This window comes from Thunnus albacares, chromosome 3 (assembly GCF_914725855.1).
Source record: "Thunnus albacares chromosome 3, fThuAlb1.1, whole genome shotgun sequence".
Classification (NCBI taxonomy): domain Eukaryota; kingdom Metazoa; phylum Chordata; class Actinopteri; order Scombriformes; family Scombridae; genus Thunnus; species Thunnus albacares.
The window spans coordinates 1,496,120-1,513,080 of NC_058108.1; the positions used below are offsets into that span (position 1 = coordinate 1,496,120).

The 16,961-nt window shown below is 44.1% G+C and overlaps 1 protein-coding gene across 15 annotated transcripts in view; it reads right to left on the reverse strand.

Annotated features, from left to right (window-relative positions):
• The window catches only part of LOC122978735 (nuclear factor 1 X-type-like), a 111,828-nt gene that overhangs the window by 59,991 nt on the left and 34,876 nt on the right, over positions 1-16,961 (reverse strand). For 13 of the 15 annotated variants that reach the window (XM_044345681.1, XM_044345684.1, XM_044345683.1 and 10 more), the window contains one exon: positions 14,576-15,107. In XM_044345681.1, the coding sequence (XP_044201616.1) occupies positions 14,576-15,107 (532 nt within the window). Of the gene's footprint in view, positions 1-14,575; positions 15,282-15,890; positions 16,732-16,961 lie in introns of those variants that run through there. The other 2 variants (XM_044345682.1, XM_044345676.1) reach the window with 2 other exon arrangements.

The window sequence follows — 16,961 nt, forward strand, 5'->3', positions numbered from 1 at the left end:
ATTCCCTGAGTAAGACATGCTGCTTTAGAAATTAAAAAACTGGCATAAAAGCTCAATGACAGACACTAAAATCCAAGAAAAGCAGAAATATAAAGATAACCATCGTAGACAGTAACACCCCCTTCCCCTTCCCCAGTGAGGCCTCCTCGTGTCATACTGTAGCTATCCACTGTGCGCACTGTGTGCACTGTGTGGTTGACCCACATACAGTGGCAGCAGAGCAGGGGTGAAGTGAGGTAAAGGGTGGAGTAGAGAGTCAACCCTCTTATCTCTCTGTCCCTGTGACACTGTCTTCTATCTCAAGTGTACCTTTATATGGTGCCAGTGTGCAGCAACAACCCCTGTAAACCACCAAAGTCATAAAAATAAACACGGGAGAGAGAGAGAGAAGGACAAAGAGAACGCAAAGTAGAGGGAATGATACTGACTTGCATGAAGATGTATTGCATGTGTGTGTGTGTGTGTGTGTGTATATAAAGATAGCCATAAGGCTGCAGTGTGAGGCCAAACTGCTGAAGTTGAACATGTTTGTGTGAGTGTTTGGTGCACTGTTGCCACACTTTTATGTGTTACGAGCAATACGTTGTTCAAAGCATGTGCAAATAAGCCGACAGTTTCCTGGGAATATCAAAACTTCATGTGCGTAGAGAATGTGTGTATCAGCACATGTGTGCTTGTGTGTCCATGTGCATATGTGCATGAGTGTTTGCAAGACTATGAGTGAGCGTATGTGTGTGTTACGGATTAAGAGCTTCACCCCTGGACCTCGAAATTAGATAGGGGATTAGCGGGACACATCCGCCACCTGGCATTTTAAGCCCCGCAATTACAACAACAACTTTTAATCAACAACAGCCACACATGTGTCACATACAGTCAGAACTCAGCCCCTCATTCATCTTCCTCCTCATCCTGCTCTCTCTCTCCGTCAGTAATTGGGGTGACCCTGAAGTAACACTGGGCCACATGGAGGGCAGCTGTATGCTGGGAGGTTTTAGGCTGATCATGACCTACTGTATTAATAGGGATCAGTCTAGATTGGGACTTGTTAGCGCCGTGCGCTAGGCAAGGATTTAGCATCCAGAGTGACTTTTACTTGGCACACGACAGGAGTTAGGATGTGAAGCAGTTGGCGCTAAGCTTGGAGGTAGCATCCCATTAGCACCTGTGCGAGGCATTTACCATCCGAAGAGCATGCTGCAATGCTCAGAGTTACTAATAATGTGATACTTCATTGATCCCCTGTAAAATTCTTGACTCTAGTTGCTTTCCTCAGTAGGGTTGGAGGTCAGGGTCGGTTACAGAGTAGCACCTCTGGAGCTGGTAGGGATTCAGTGTCTTGTTCAAGGCCACTCAAGCAAACTGGGTGTTTGCCGACACCAGAGGGGCTTTAACCTGACTCAGTAAGCCACCCTGCTGTTATTCTAACCTCTGGTGCCAATACAACTGTAAGCTAGGAGCAAAGCCTCCACAGAGAGATGTTGCTGTCACATGTTTTAGGAAAAAAAAAAAAACTTCATACAATTATGACAATAAAAACAGAGAACGATAAAAATGCCTGAAAAGTGTTTTAATGTAGTGATTTCACTCTGCCAAAATGGTGTGCACAAAGCTCTGAAGTCATTGCACATACAGAGAGATCTATAGCCTCCGAGGCTGTCACAGGGAAGGGTGGGGGGGGTGTTCAGTCTGTATGTTGCGCCAGGGAAATAAAAAACAGCAAGGGCAACCAAACCCCTGACAATTCTGCTCCATTTCATGGCCAGAGCGCAGTGGGGAGGAAGACACAGCAGGCTAGCAACCAAACTAAACACAAACAGCAGAGCCAGGCACCATGAAAGGAAAAGAAATCATGTTCTTTTTCATGAACACCTCCAGTTAAACACACTAATACACATATACAAAAGTCCTCCTGTGTTCAAGAGGCAGTTTAGACCACAAAATGAGTGACTGGAAAGAAAGAATGACCCTATGTACCAGGAGTCACTGCCAATATGCAAATAACTGAGATTCATATGTAAAATACACTTTCCAAACCTCATTACATATAATAAAAATCTGCCCCTGATTCTAAGAAACTGCAATTTAGATAGCATGAAAGAGAGTATCCACCAAAAAAAGAAAACTATTTTAAACCCGAGTGTAGAGAAAGCCAAAATTTTAAAAAGCCAATCAAACAAAAACAAAGAGAAATGCAGCTCAGTGTTGCATTTCTTCATTCATTTGGGGTTTTTTTTTATTAACAAGCAGTATTTCCATCCAACATCTCAGATAACCATCTACCACAAATTAAGACCAGATTTCTCTAATTAACCATCCTGTTGCTTTTAAAAACAAAGTGCCACCTTGACTTACCACCACTCTTTAAGAAGGTGACAGCAAAGGAAAAGACAGGGAGAGAGAGAGAGAGAGAGAGGAACGGAGCGGTTAGCTTGAAAGAGAAAGTGAACGAGATGAACAGAGAATTTGAGAGGGAGAGAGAGAGAGACGCAGAGAGAATAGCAGAGAGGAGGGTAATTGCAGGAAAGGGGGCTCATTAGTCCGTCACTATCCTCAATCTAACCCCCAATTTCAGATCAGGAGGAACACAGAGAGAGACGAGAGAAACAAGAGGAAGAAAAAAACATGGAGGGAGCAACTTAATAATACTTCCTCTCCTGTTTAGGCAGTCTCCAACCATGTACTCTCTAACTTTTCTCCCTCTGTTCAACTTTCTACCTCTGGCCTCTTTACACTAGCTGGCAGCGCTGAGCGCCCACACTGCCGCCAGCACCGTCATGGATCACACACCATATCTCCTTACACACTTCGCATGACGAATATATCGTCTCCCTGCCACAGGCTGAACTCACTCAGGAGTGAAGAAGAAGAAACACTGACTTTGTCCTCACAGAGAAGGAAAAGAGAGCAAGAGATTTAAGAAAAAACAGGCAAAGGAGTGGTTAAAAAGAACAGATGCCACCTAACTGTCAGGGTGACACAAGACCAACTTAGAAGTAAATCACTTTGCAAACTCACTTGTGAAACTGAATACAAGCTCAGACAAATTGTACACTGCTACATTCATCAAGTGGAGACCCAGTGTACTGTAGCGGTGATTGGCCCGTGAGCAATTACGGATACTGACTCATAGTTAAAGAAAGCAGGGTGATGAGATATCCATTCCTTCCCTGCAGAGTCAATGTGTTGCCCTACCCACCCTCTGTGCAGTTAAGACCTGGAAAGTACTACTCAGGAAGCAGCAGAGTCAGGGTCTATTCATTGGAGAAACTGCACTTGTGCCGATAATATGACAGTATGTGAGTAAAAGTGAGTCACGTGAAGCAGCGCGTTTAGTTACAGATGACAGTAAGCATTTAGTTTTCAGTAAAAAAGTAAAGCTGATAGGACTGTGAGCACTAAAAGGCTCTCCATTCCACTGCAGACCATGCACACAGCTTTCTCTCAAGTGTTCATATTTTTTTGAAAATTGCACAATTTCCAGGACAGAGAGAAACGGGAAAGTGGAAAGAAACAGTATGAAGATGCTTTCAGTCAGCAGGATCCAGGAGCGTCAGAAGAAATACCACATAAATCCTCACTATACTGTCCCACTCAAGCTTCAGCTGTGTATGTATGTGTGTGTGAGTGGGTAGATGATCCACGCCATAAGAACAGGTGATTTCAGGGTTTCTATGTATCAGGAGGAATCGCAAATAAATGCAAATATACATAAACGTCCTTTTCTATTTAGCATACAATCTGGATCATACTAACATAAGCATCACATTAAGTATGAGGAGTGTGTGTGTGTGTGTCACCTGCTTGTTTTGATTGCAAATAAACAGAGTGAAGCAGATGACCATACATTCACTTTCACACAGGAAGCCGTGCACTCACACAAAAGGAAGAAAGCATCCTGTAGAAAAAATACAATAAAGCAATAATAACACCTCATGAATGAATTTCATCTCTTGTTCACATTTTTGGTCTGCTGATGGTTTCCAGCATCAGTGATGAAACCATACAGTATTGCCTCATAAGATGCCCACATCATAATCACATATTTAAATATCATGCACATGTGTTGACAAGATACTCGGAGCCAAATGTGTGCAGCTCAATATTTACACACGACAGGAGAGAGAGGCATTGTTCAAAATAACATATATGCTCATATATTATACATTTAAAATGCATCTCTATGTTGTCTTTCTTCCTCTCATTCTCTCGTCTCTCTCTCTCTCTCTCTCTCTCTCTCTCTCATGTGGGAGGCAGGACTGGGCACCCAGCCATGCCACATCAATATGCATACTGGTGAAATGCTTCCCCTGCTTCCCCCGTGCTGCAGTCGCCGAGGCCTGCAGCAGTGGAAGCAGTGGCTAATGTCACCGGATATGGCAGGTCATGTTAGCTGGTAGTTAGTTAACGGAGGTTAGCGAGCTAGCGCTCCCAACGCAGCTGTGGCGGGCCAGACACAGGCTGGCCCCTGTTGTAGCAACCTGCCGTGGCGACAGCCCGTCGACGCAGACAACGCCAGTCAGTGCCACCCTGGAGGCACCTTGGATTCTACCCAGGCAAGGTTCCCTGGGAGCCTTGGTTGCCATGGTGGCACCCGAATTTGGGTCCAATAAACGTGAGGGGAACAGGCGGTGGGGTTGGGAGGGGGGACTTTGGGGTGGCAAGACAGAGGATACAGAGAGGAAAAGGGGGGGTTCCTGAGTGCCACAGAGAGCTTAACATCAATCCTGTGATTCTAACAGTCAAATAAAAGACCTGTTTTAGAAAGAGATATATTAATGGAAGGACGGTGAAGTAACATCATTGATAACCTATAAAAGACAAGCAGCAACAGAGACATTGAGAGAGTACGCATGCTGGATGCTGCTGATAACCTACACAAAGGGCTTTTAAAAAGAGACTCTTTGCATTGAATGACAAGATGAACACATTATGTGTCTTCTTTCACTCTGGAATTGCTGGAATTGAAAAGAATAAAGCTCAGCTGTCAGTTTGTTCCAGTTAAAAGTAACAGATGCACATCTCATATCTCATTCTGCAAGGCCACTGCTTTAATGATTATAGGCAAGTTAAAAAGGAGTAAGAATTGTTAACATTCACATTAAAGTGCAGTGTAATTAAATATAAGATACATTAAAGGCTTTGAAAGACGCCACTCTGCCTTGGCTTCTCTACCCGACTCTTTCAGCCAGAATCCACTAAGTGGTTGGAGGTGACTTAATCCTGATCTTTATATCCATAAATTCACTTCCTCTTAATTAAAAAGTTTGCGTGACATAAATGAGCAAATTAACTTTTTAGCACTTAGTTTACACCTGGTACCCTTGGCCGACAGGCTGACGGGCTGAATTATGAACAGCTGAAGCAGAGACCAATGCACGGCACCTTGCTGTGGCCGGTTCACCGCAGTGTCCCTGAGACCCCAAGACTCTGCTCCTTCCAAACTCTAGCTCTCATAAAAAGAGACCTGCTGCTTGGCTCGTAGGACTGTAAATCATGCAAAATAGAGCATAGCACTCGGCCTGGAAAAAATAACCATGTATAATGAGCAGACAGAGACATATGCACATATGCACTCTCACACACACATGCACGCCTGTGTATACACACGCATGAGCCTTGCCAAAAGGACACCACCCCCCCTACGCTGCTTTGTACCCCGACACACAAACACATACTATCATCGGCCTGTCCCACAATTCTAACCCCCCAAAAAAACACTCTGGATCACTGAATCCAGGCTAGTGATAAAGAACAAACAAAAACTCACTATCTCTACCCCCCCCCCACCTTACCCCACTCATTAAGACTGTGTCCACCTCCCACCTGCTCTGCACCCCCCCTCCAAAACTCACACAAACATCAACCAACACGCACACTAACGCCATCCCACTCCAAACTCATCCTGTTATCTAAACAAGCGGCGTCCTCTCGTCGACGTTTCTCTGTCTCCTCAGAGAAAAGAGAGACTCTCCTGTTCACACATGAATGGAGTCTTTTGATAAAGCGCCGAGCCTTGTTTACTGCCACTCCATTCATTTACCGGCCTGTTTTTCAAGTCGTCATTGAGGGACACTCTACCAAACACCACCACCGCCCCCCCCCCCCACCCCCCCCCCCCCCCCCGCCCCCCCCCACACACACACACCCTCCTCACCGCCTCAACCTCACCCACCACCTACCCCCCCCTCCATCTCATCCTCTTCTTAACTACACCCCCCATCCGCAAAACACACATACACATATACACACTACCCCCCCCCCCCCGCCCCCCCATTCCTCTCAATCCCATGTCGTTCCCTATCCCGTTTCATCCTGCTTTCTTCTCTCCGTCTAGTGTCCTAGATCTGTGTCCAAACTGATTTGAAGCTTACTCGCTTACACAGACGCATGCCAAATTTGATTCTCTGCATTCTGTTGTGCTTCTCAGCTAGCTCACTCATTCGCCGCTGCTAACCCCCCCCCCCCCCACCCCCCCACCCCACTTTCTGTCCTCTCTAAACTGCTCTCCTTCTCACGGTGTAATGAACACCAAACGATGCCCTCATGAAGGTTGTCTCTCAAGGAGGACGAGCGCCACAAGACAGTGAAAACATTTTTCAACTGAAGAACGGACGACGTTCATAATTCATAAATCTGCCATAAATCTGTCACTTATTTAGTTGTAATTTGCTCTGTACTGAATAAATCTATTGCAATAAATCTACACAAAACAAAAGAAAAACTCTCCAACAATTCTACCTCTACTCAAAATATTTTATCTACAATAAATAAATAAATAAAATATAAAAGGTCTTTGTGGAGATATATCAACTGAACGGCTGCTGACAAAACATATTTGCATAGTAAATGAAAGAAACATCAGAGAATTAAAAAAAAAAAAAAAAAAAATCTCACAGTCAAGGCTCAGAGCCCCATGATGGGCCGCTTTCATAAAAAAAACAAGGATAATGGTCCTATTGAGCGCTAAAATGTTTGTGCTTACAAGTTATTATACATTTTTCTGTAGCTGCAAACAGGAGTCCGGGGTGCTAATGAGGCTAGGGGAGGGCATTCATTTGAACCCTAAAAGAGGAATAAAAGAAAAGGGGAACAAGTGAAAGAAAAGAAAAGAAAAGAGAAGAAAGCGAGGATCAGAGGGAGGAGGTTGGCAGGGATTGTGTATGAAAATTTGGCGTCTTCCATACAGAGAGATAGCATCGTGCCAAAAAACGGCCGCCGACACAACTCCTCTCACAACTCCTCTCACTTTCTGAACATCAGACTCCTTTGCTGTGCTAAACTCGCCCACATAATAATTACTTTATTCTTCAACCCACATGTGCAAAATAAAACAAGAGGTTATTTTTGTTTAATTTTTCTAAAAATCAGTCCTGACCTCACTTTTCATTCAGCAAAAGAAAAACTCGTCACTTCTTATAGGGAAAAATATCTCTATGAGGAAAAAAACGGAAGAAAAATAAAAGTAATGTTTCTTATTATTTGAAACGTATTGTGACTCTCGCTCTAGCATGACTATGGCTGTGGGGTGCTGAATAGCGTTGTTAGCCAGACTTAGCAGCCGATGCCAGGGCCTCGCTGTGAGTGCAGCCCGGTGAATAAGCCATGTTCCCTGGCTCTCCCTCCTTTCTGGCTGGCCTGCCTGATAGTGAGCATTGCCCACTGCACTCTTTCTCCTGCTCCTTCTCCTCCTCCTCCTCCTCCTCCTCCTCCTCCTCCTCTCTGTCTCTCTGAGGTCGGGAAACCCTCCTGAGTGGGTATATGGTTTTTGGGGACAGACACATTTCATGGTTGGCGCCGCTACAAAAGCCTGAAAAGAGACCCGGCACTGGGAAGACACAGTATTAATACAGACAATACCACCCCCTCGCTGCTTCTGACTCTCTTTTCTCAATAACCTCTTTCTTTTCTTTTCTCCTTTTCCTTTCTCTCCCTTTCTTTCTCCCCCCTTTTCTTGCTCTCTCTAGTTTTTTTCCAAATAAAAAACGTAAAAAAGCCCACTCAGCTCAAGTAAAGAATGCAGTTTTTATCACTGCGTGCTTAGCTTAGCCTACACCCATTTTTATTTGACAATCGTTAATGTGTTTTAATGTGTAATTAAATCTCAACAGTAGGTATTAGTCTGGGTTCAGCAGCATGTGAAAACGCCCTTTTTTCCCCTCGGACAAAATGAAAAATTGCTAAAAATTTATATAAATACCTTTCAACAGATCTCAGTATTATCACACAAATATAGTAATCATTTATTACATTGTTATTATTTTTTTTAATAATAGTAATAATGATGATAAATAATACATTTCAACAACTGAAATTTAACACATATCTAGACTTACATATAGATGAAAAAGGAAACTTTCTATCTGACAATGATGAATGTAAGCTTCACTTTAGGGAAATATAAATTACTACACAAACAAGGTAGCTGTAATTCGAAATGATAAATGTTGTATTTAAGTGGAATACCACAAAGGAAAAAAAACATCATTAATAATGAAGAAAACATGTGCCATACTTATTTGACACGATTCCTGTCTTCCATCATGAAAAAAAAAACAGTCAGTCAATTCTTCTGCTTTTCTACCTGCGCTGCCTTTAAAACAGAAAGCTTCTCCTGAAGGAGAAAGAGGAAAAATCGGACAGCTGAGTTCATTCAAAAAGAAAGCGGGGATCAAAGAAAATTTTTATAAAAACAGCCAAATAGCACAAAGTGCCTCATTTGTCTCTTCCACCACGATGATGGCCTCATAATTTCACTGGAATAATCTGTTTACTGCATATCTCCCAATGCTGAAACTCTTCACACAAAAGGAAACAGATGCGGGTAGACCAGCAATGTTCAGGGGTTTTACTCTCTCCCGAGTCAGGCACGGCCAAAGAAACTGAGAGCTTATGATCGTTATGTAAAAAACCAAAAAAAGCAGGCAGTCGTTTCTAGGACAATGGCACCGTATCGCGGAGCGTGCCAGTTTTCACTGGTCAATTTAATGGGAGACCAAACATAACAACATTGTCTTTGACTCGCCTTTCTCATGTTTTTTTATTTCCCCTCGAGTCTGCTTGTGTCATCATGGTCTCATGAGATAAATGCAGACCCTGCGGTTTTGGACCAATCTATGTACGTCTGTGACACCCCGACGTTAGCCTTGCGTCTGTGTGTGTGTGTGTGTGTGTGTGTGTGTGTGTGTACATGTTTTGGAGCGAATGAGCACACAACAGGGCTTTGGCTAGCCCGACACCATTAGCTATCCAAATACACAGACTTTTTTCCAAAGCCAAGAATAGTGTGAGAAGACTCCCTCTACCCTGTGTCTCTCTTAATGTGACGGGGCTCTCTCTCTATCTTAACCCTTCGGATTTGATACGTAGCCACCTCGATGTGCTCCTGACGCCAGACTGAAAGACAGAGATGCGCAAAAAGAAGAAGACGCGGGCCCTGCTAAACTAGAGCCACCAGTGAACATTTAGCGATGCCAAAGCCACTCTGCATGTGGAGAGCTTTTCTTAGCCAGCGTGGGCCCTGTTCCCACAACACACAATACAAACGCCTCAGACCTGACTGACTCCCTCAGTGTCGAGATTTCATTCAATCAAAACTTCCTTCACTGCTGAGGGTCCACCTAAGCTGTGCACACACACACACACACACAGACACAAACAAAAACACTTACACACACAAGGACAGTCCACTCAACCCTTGTGATGTCATGGGAGCCAGAGAAGAGATCCAGGAAGTAATTAACAACAGATTATTTTCACAGGAAAAAAAACGGAGCTGCAGCAGAGCAGTGGGAACCTGTGGAAAGCATCAGAGTATCCTGTCAACTTTTAACACATCGTGAGCCGTTCATCACGTCAGCCATGACAGTCAGGATGTTCCTCTTTTTCTCTGTTTCACTCTCCCTCTCCTATTTCCACTTTTCCCTCCTCTTTCTCCCGCACTTCTCTCTGCCCACCCCTATAAATTCAGAACACTCAGGGAGTTTTCCCCCGATGATGAACACAAGTAGGGTTTTTATTTGTGAATCCTTCCTGTGGTCAGTGAGTTGGCCGGGGGGGGGGGGGGGGGGGGGGGGGGGGGGGGCTGGCCACAGTGTTAGTGTTTCTCTGGGCTTTCTCACAGCACCGTCCAAGGCATGACTACTGCTATAGCAAGAGGGAGGCGGGATCTGGCACCGTAGAGCGTGGAGTGTGGAGCGGTCATGGCAGAAATGGCACGGTGAGCACATTTCACACCTCCCTCGGAGTGACTGCAAATTTCCTGTACTGCACTTTTGATTGGAAACACATTTGAAACATCTTTTCATGATCACACTTACAGCGCAAAAAAGAAAGAAATGTTTAAAAAAAAAAAAAAGAGTAAGAATGAGTTCCAAAGTATGACTAAGTGCAATGAGCTAACTTTGGACCTGACAAATATTTTTTTTTTGAATCTATTTTTCCAAAGTTGAATAAATCATAAATGTGCTGAGTTTAAGCTAAAACAGCACAAAAGCTATAAATCAAATCAAACACATTATGAAATGATTTCTCCCCAGATGATGTATACCCACCGTCGCAGTAGTCACACTAACAGAAGTGAGAATTACAACTAAACTAGTACTGTGAACCGAGCCTATGCAATACACTTCATTCATGGGTTATCATTCCAAAGGGACCCTGCCAGTGTGTGTGGTGCCCTGGCAGACCTTTGGCACTTCCGGGCCAAGAGATCACTATCTCCATTATAATACCAGTCACTCACTCTTAATAAAACTCTAAAAATAATGCACTACTCTCTGTACAGCTCCACAACTACTCTCCTCTGCTCTTCTCTTCTATTCTCTGCCAGTATTTCAGTTACAATGTTCAAAAGACGTTGTTGCCGTGTCTGGTTTGTTGCCCCCTTATCTGAGGTGCCTGGAAAACAAGGGGGGAGAAGGTTGTGTATTGTGGCAGCGTGGTTTGTTCTGTTACGGCTGCGGTGTGTTATGCTCCGTAACAGAGAGGATCTCAAAGGCTGGCTGGCTCCAGAACAGCCTGAGAAAGCCTGACGGCAAGCCCAGAGATTCCCCGTGGCAGCTTTTGCCACTCTGTCATAAACAAAACACAAGACGTCTTTCTCTTCTTCCCACACCAACGGGGCTCGGGCGCTGCCAAACAGAACAATCACTATCGCAGCCTCTTCTCCTTTCCAACGCGCTCTCTCTCTCTCTCTCTCTCTCTCTCTCCCTCTCTCTCTCTCTCTCTCTCTCTGTCTTCTACAATATAAACAAAAGAGATCAGCAGAGGCTTTACCTCTGTGAGAGCAACAATGAGGGCCATGTTTAAGGAGACAAAACAAAAGTGTGCACGGGATCAAAGAGGAGCGGGAAAGACAGAGATGCTAAAGCCCGACAAAACGCAAACCAAACAAAAACAAACAATGAGCACATCTTGTCATTCATTGCACGACTGAAGCAAAAAAACAAACAACCGCACATCACTGTAATGAATAAATGTGACAGATAAGTGCAGGCTTTCCTCACAAATACACATTAACAACTTTAAAGTAAAATCAGAGCCAAGTGCAGCGCCGGTGACCTTTGAGCAGGTTTGCATGCAGCGGTTTTTGCCCTTTGTCTCTCCTTCTGTCAACCCCAAATTTTCTCTCCCCCAACCAGGACTCAAACTGAGCCCGGGCTCTTTGGAGGCAGATAAAAGTAGTGAGACACACTGTGTTGGGCGGATAAGATAAGAGAGAGAGCAGCAAGTCCACATCATGAATGGGCAGCGTATTGGGCAGCAGCCTCCAAGCAGCTGGAGCGATGAGCGCGAGGCAGCAAACTGAACACTCAACAGCCAACGCTGGGAATTTATCTCTTATGATACGTTTATATTTTCTGTGTTCAGTCTCAGAGTATGTAAAAAAAAAAAAATAATAATAATCTTTTCACTTTTTAACGTGCAATACACCATTTTTTCCATTAATATCTCCACTCACCAGTTTTTATTTTGAAAATCTAAAAAGTCTTCAAGTCACGAAGAAATGCTTCAAATAAAATATTTACTGCTATAAAGTGGACTGCATCCAGAATAATGGGAAAAAAAATCAATAAGTTATGAAAATGTGGTAGGTCTAAAGAAATTGATTTTACTGTATAGATCAAAATACAACACACTATTGTGATAATTTCACTTCCCAAACTGAAAAGCAGCCTTCTAGAATAAGACTACAATTTAATTTACTAACTGATTTTCTGAACACATCTCCTGAGCCAAAATAAATAAAGATAATGTTTTAATGCAGAATAATCTAAGAGTATAACTGACACAAATAAAATGTTTTAACAGTAATTAATTTGTGCAAACAGAAGCTCTACAGATATGTCACTAAATCATAAAACACAACTCACTGATCCAAAATCCACAATAACACATTATAAAAACACTTTTCTTTCTCGCAGCATTTATCAGCTATAATGCAATAACAAAGTCAGTAAAATAATAAAAATATAAATTAATTTAACAATAATATTCCGGGAAAAAAAAATGTACAAATAAATAACTACTGAAAGAGATTCTACTTAAAGAGTGTGAGAGATTTCCTCAGTCAACGTCAGGACTGCCCGCTGCCTACGGTTTATCACCGCCACAGACAGACCAACAGAGTGAAGCTGGAGCTGCTGCCAGGGTTTGGCTCGGGCCGCGTGAGGTGTTTGGCCTGGACCGAGATTTTGTGTGTGTGTGTGTGTGTATGAGTCAGAGAGAGAGAGAGAGAGAGAGAGAGAGAGACACTGAGGAACGGCTGTGATAGCATTTAGCTTCACTCGAGTTAGCGGCTACCATAAGAGTTCTGCCTAAGCAGAAAGAGTGTGTGTGTGTGTGTGTGTGTGTGTGTGTTTGGGTAGCAACTACTATAGGGTATGTTGTGTGTGTGTGTGTGTGTGTGTGTGTGCGTGAAGCCGGTTGAGTCACTGTTTGAAATTTCCAGAAAATTCCAGCTGAGATAATATTAGGTCATGAGCCTGTGTTTGTATGTATATGTAGCCAGCAAATGGTGAAGTAGTGTGTGTTTGGAGGATTTGGCTGTGAATTGTGTTTCATGTGCGTGTGTGTGTGTGTGTGTGTGTGTGTGTGTGTGTGTGTGTGGTTGCTTTGACAGTGTTTTTTGCTATGTGGGGGGAAAAAAACGATAACACAGCCAGTGTTTTGGCTGTGTGTGTGTGTGTGTGTGTGTGTGTGTGTGTGTGTGTGTGTGTACGCGCACTGGAGGCTACAGTGAGCGATGTTTGGCCGTGTGTGGATGTGTGTGTATCCACGATGGTGGCTGAGATACAACAATGTTTGGCTGTATCAAACTGTATCTATGATAGTCCTTGGCCCGAGTGTGCGTGATATGTGGGTGTGTGTGTACGCACTCGTGACTAAAACCGTGTTTGGCTTTACGTGTGAAAGTGCGCCACAAAGATGACAGAGTTGTTTTTCTTTCTTTTTTCACCGAATGTGTGTATCTTTATTTAGCTGTGTTTGTATGTGTGTGTGTGTGTGTGTGTGTGTGTATGGGTGTGAAGGTGGCTGCAATAGTACTGGCTGTCTGTGAGCACTGGCGTTTAGTGTGTGAGTGTGTGTGTTTGGCAGCCAGGTCCAACGTGGTGCTAGCGTTCAGGCAGACGGTGAAGGCGGCAGCAGCCTGCGGCCTGAGAGCAGGAGACTCACGGCTCTTGCTCACACACACACACACACACACACACACACACACACACACACACACACACACACACACACACACACACACACACAATCTGGGCTGTGGCCAAATGACAATCCCTGGCTACAATGGCCTTATCGTGACACATACACTTCAACAGACTGAGTACGATTTTATAAACAGCGACTCTCACTCATCACACAAAAACACACAGTTTGACAGTGGTGATCATCTCGTAAAAACACTCACACACAGACATGCAAATTCCTTCCTATAAAAAAACACAAAATACATGCTCACATGAAGCCGCAAATGCCTCACTCAGAAAAACGAACACGTACTTGCCAGAGCACACTGGCCGAATGCCCTTGACACACACTCACATATTCTTTTTATTACTGTTGATACTAAGTTGTCATGTAAACAAACACCAAGAAACAGAAGAAAAGAAGGAAAAATATGAAAAAAGACAAAAAGCTAAACTATTTGCTGTTTAGTAAGAGAACAAAAAGCAAGAAGTCGTTTTCATTTTGTTTCTCAGGGCAGGTTTGATTTATTCATTTCACTCAATCTTGTGAAATAACTTTTCGGAATTCACAATTTCCATCTAATATTATCAGATAGATTGGTTCTAATCTTAATTCCCTCCTACATTTGAAACACCCTTTTACTGTGTTTTTGAAACATATTATTATTTGATACTTATTTTCTGAATTTGAATCAATGTCTTTGTGTTTCATTCTATGTCACACAAGCATATGTTTAGTTGTGTACGTGTGTGTGTGATTATTCAAATGTGTGTGTACATTTATATGCACACGCACACTGGCATGTATGACAGGTAATTCTAAAGGCATGTGTTGGCAGTGAACCCTCCCTAATTACAAGCATTGATTGGCCACATACCTGGCGTGTGGACGAAGTAGGCCAGGTAGAGGTCCAGCTCCTTGACGGACACTCCGATGTGGTGCGGCTGGACGCACAGGCCAGGGTTGGTGCACTGTGGTGACTTGACCAGCCGTTCCCCGTCCGTGCTCTCCAGGGGGCTGCCCTTGAACAGGATGACCATCACCAGGTCCAGCCGCCACACCTTGTCAGCCTGGCGTAGGCAGTCGATGCGACGGATCTTGCCCTTCTGGTCGGGGTTGGACAGCACGCAGCAGGGGGGCTTTTTCCCCGTGATGGTGAGCACAAAGTCCTCACGGAACTCGGGCCGGATGTCCTTGCGGAGCTTGGCCAGCAGGCGCGAGGCCCACTTCTGCTTGATCTCTGGCTTCTCCCCCAGCAGCTCATCCTTCACTGCACGCTCTTCCTCCTTGGACATGCGCTTCTCGTGCTTCTTGAAGTATTTGCGTTTGCGGGCCTGCAGGTTGAACCAGGTGTAGGCGAAGGCGCGGACATGGGGCAGCAGGGCCTCGATGAAGGGGTGGAATTCATCCTGAATGAGGGAGGAGGACGGGGGGAGGGTGGAGGAGGAGAGGGAGGAGGGGGGGAAGCAGGAGGAGGCAGTGGAGAGAGAGGGGGAGAATGGGGGAGAGAAGGACGGGGAGAGAGGGAGTGGGGGTGAGGAAGGGAAGAGAGAGGAGAGGCAGTTAGCACCGGCGCGCAGCATGGAGGAGCGGCGCCTGCTCTGTGTGAGCGGAGGGAGAGAATGAACGAGAGGCGCCGAGAGAGAGAGAGAAAGAGAGAGAGACACAGAGAGAGAGAGAGAGAAAGAGAGAGATAGAAAGAGAGAGAGAGGGAAAGATGCGCACTCTCTACCTAACACAGACACATCACACTGAAAGACACACTTTACAAAACACAATACTGAAAGAGCTGAGAGATGAGAAGACGCTTTCTGCCTAAATATATAGAAACAAACGTTACTAAACTACAACAACAACAGCAGTAATTCTAGTAAACATTATTCATTCTAAAAAAAATTTAATAAATAGAAATTTATATCTATATCTGAAAAAAAGCAAAAACGTGTAACATTTATAAAAACATAATGTAGATTGACTACATTAACTATTACATATTATACATAAAACACTGAAATTATTTGAGAGAACTCACATATCAAATTCTAATTATTAAAATTAAAGCAAAGAGTCTCATTAAAAAGACATTAAATTTTGTCCATAAATAAAATAACTGCGTCTGCACTCAAAATGACCAAACAACAGCAGTTATCACAGAACACATGTGGATAAAACAGGAATAACACGGTAGTTACCATTTTGCTCTCTCATCATAAATTCACCCCGCCGATTGCAAAGAAACTTAAAAATGCACCACGAGTACAGAAACTGGACTGTTGCGTCAAAAAATGCGCTGGAGTAATGCTGCGTATATTAGAAAACAAAAGACTGAGGAAAAAAAATAAGCAAAAAAAAAAAGAGAAGCTGAGAAACTGTCCAATAAAAGCAGCAGGGGGTAAAAAAGCTGAGAAAGAGGAGACAAGCCAAGGGGGCGCAGTGTAATACCAGCACAGGAACACAGGAGGTACTGTAGCAGGAGCTGCAGGAGAGGTGCTGTTTAAGAGCACAACAGAAGGAGAGTGTGGAGAAGTTCAGCAATCTCTCTGTCTAAAAGGATAAAAAAAAAAAAAAAGAGCTAGACGTGCACAAACAAAGTAAAACAGCAAATGCAGCAAAACGGATAAAATTGTCAAAAACCTAAAACAAGCCTCTTTGTTTGTTTGCAAAAAATATGTAGAAAAAAAAATATCTTGATGAGAAAACAACAACAAAAAAAAAAAAAAAAGCTTGGCAAAGCGGCGCGTGCTATTGGTTCAATTCTGTAGGATCTGCATAAGACTCACGGAGAGGGAGAGAGAGAGCTGGACAAGGGGGGTGCGGACGGAGGAGAAGAAGAAGGAAGAAAAAAAAAAACAAAACAAAACAAGAGGACCGAATCAATGTTGGAAGAGTGTGCACGACCGCTGGCAAACCCGAGTGCAGCTTCTTTTTTCCCCCTCTTTCTCTCCAACTCTGTCTCTCTCTTTCTCTCTTCCTCTCCACTTTCCTTCTCTAACCATTGACTGAGTCTGTGCCAACACACAGAGGGCCCACCTATTTGGCACCGAGTCTCAAACAGCCCAGCCAATACGCACGCTCCCAGCGCTGAAAGGGAGGGAAGAGAGAGATGGCAGAGGGAGAAGCAAAAGAGGTTGGGGGGGTGAGGAGGGAGGGGGGGGGAGGAGGAGTGGATGGTTGGTGGCTGGTAGTGGAGAGAAAGAGAGAGGAGGAGGAGGAGGGAGGGAGGGGGGATAGACAGGGATTGTGTGTGGTGCAGGCAGAAGGCG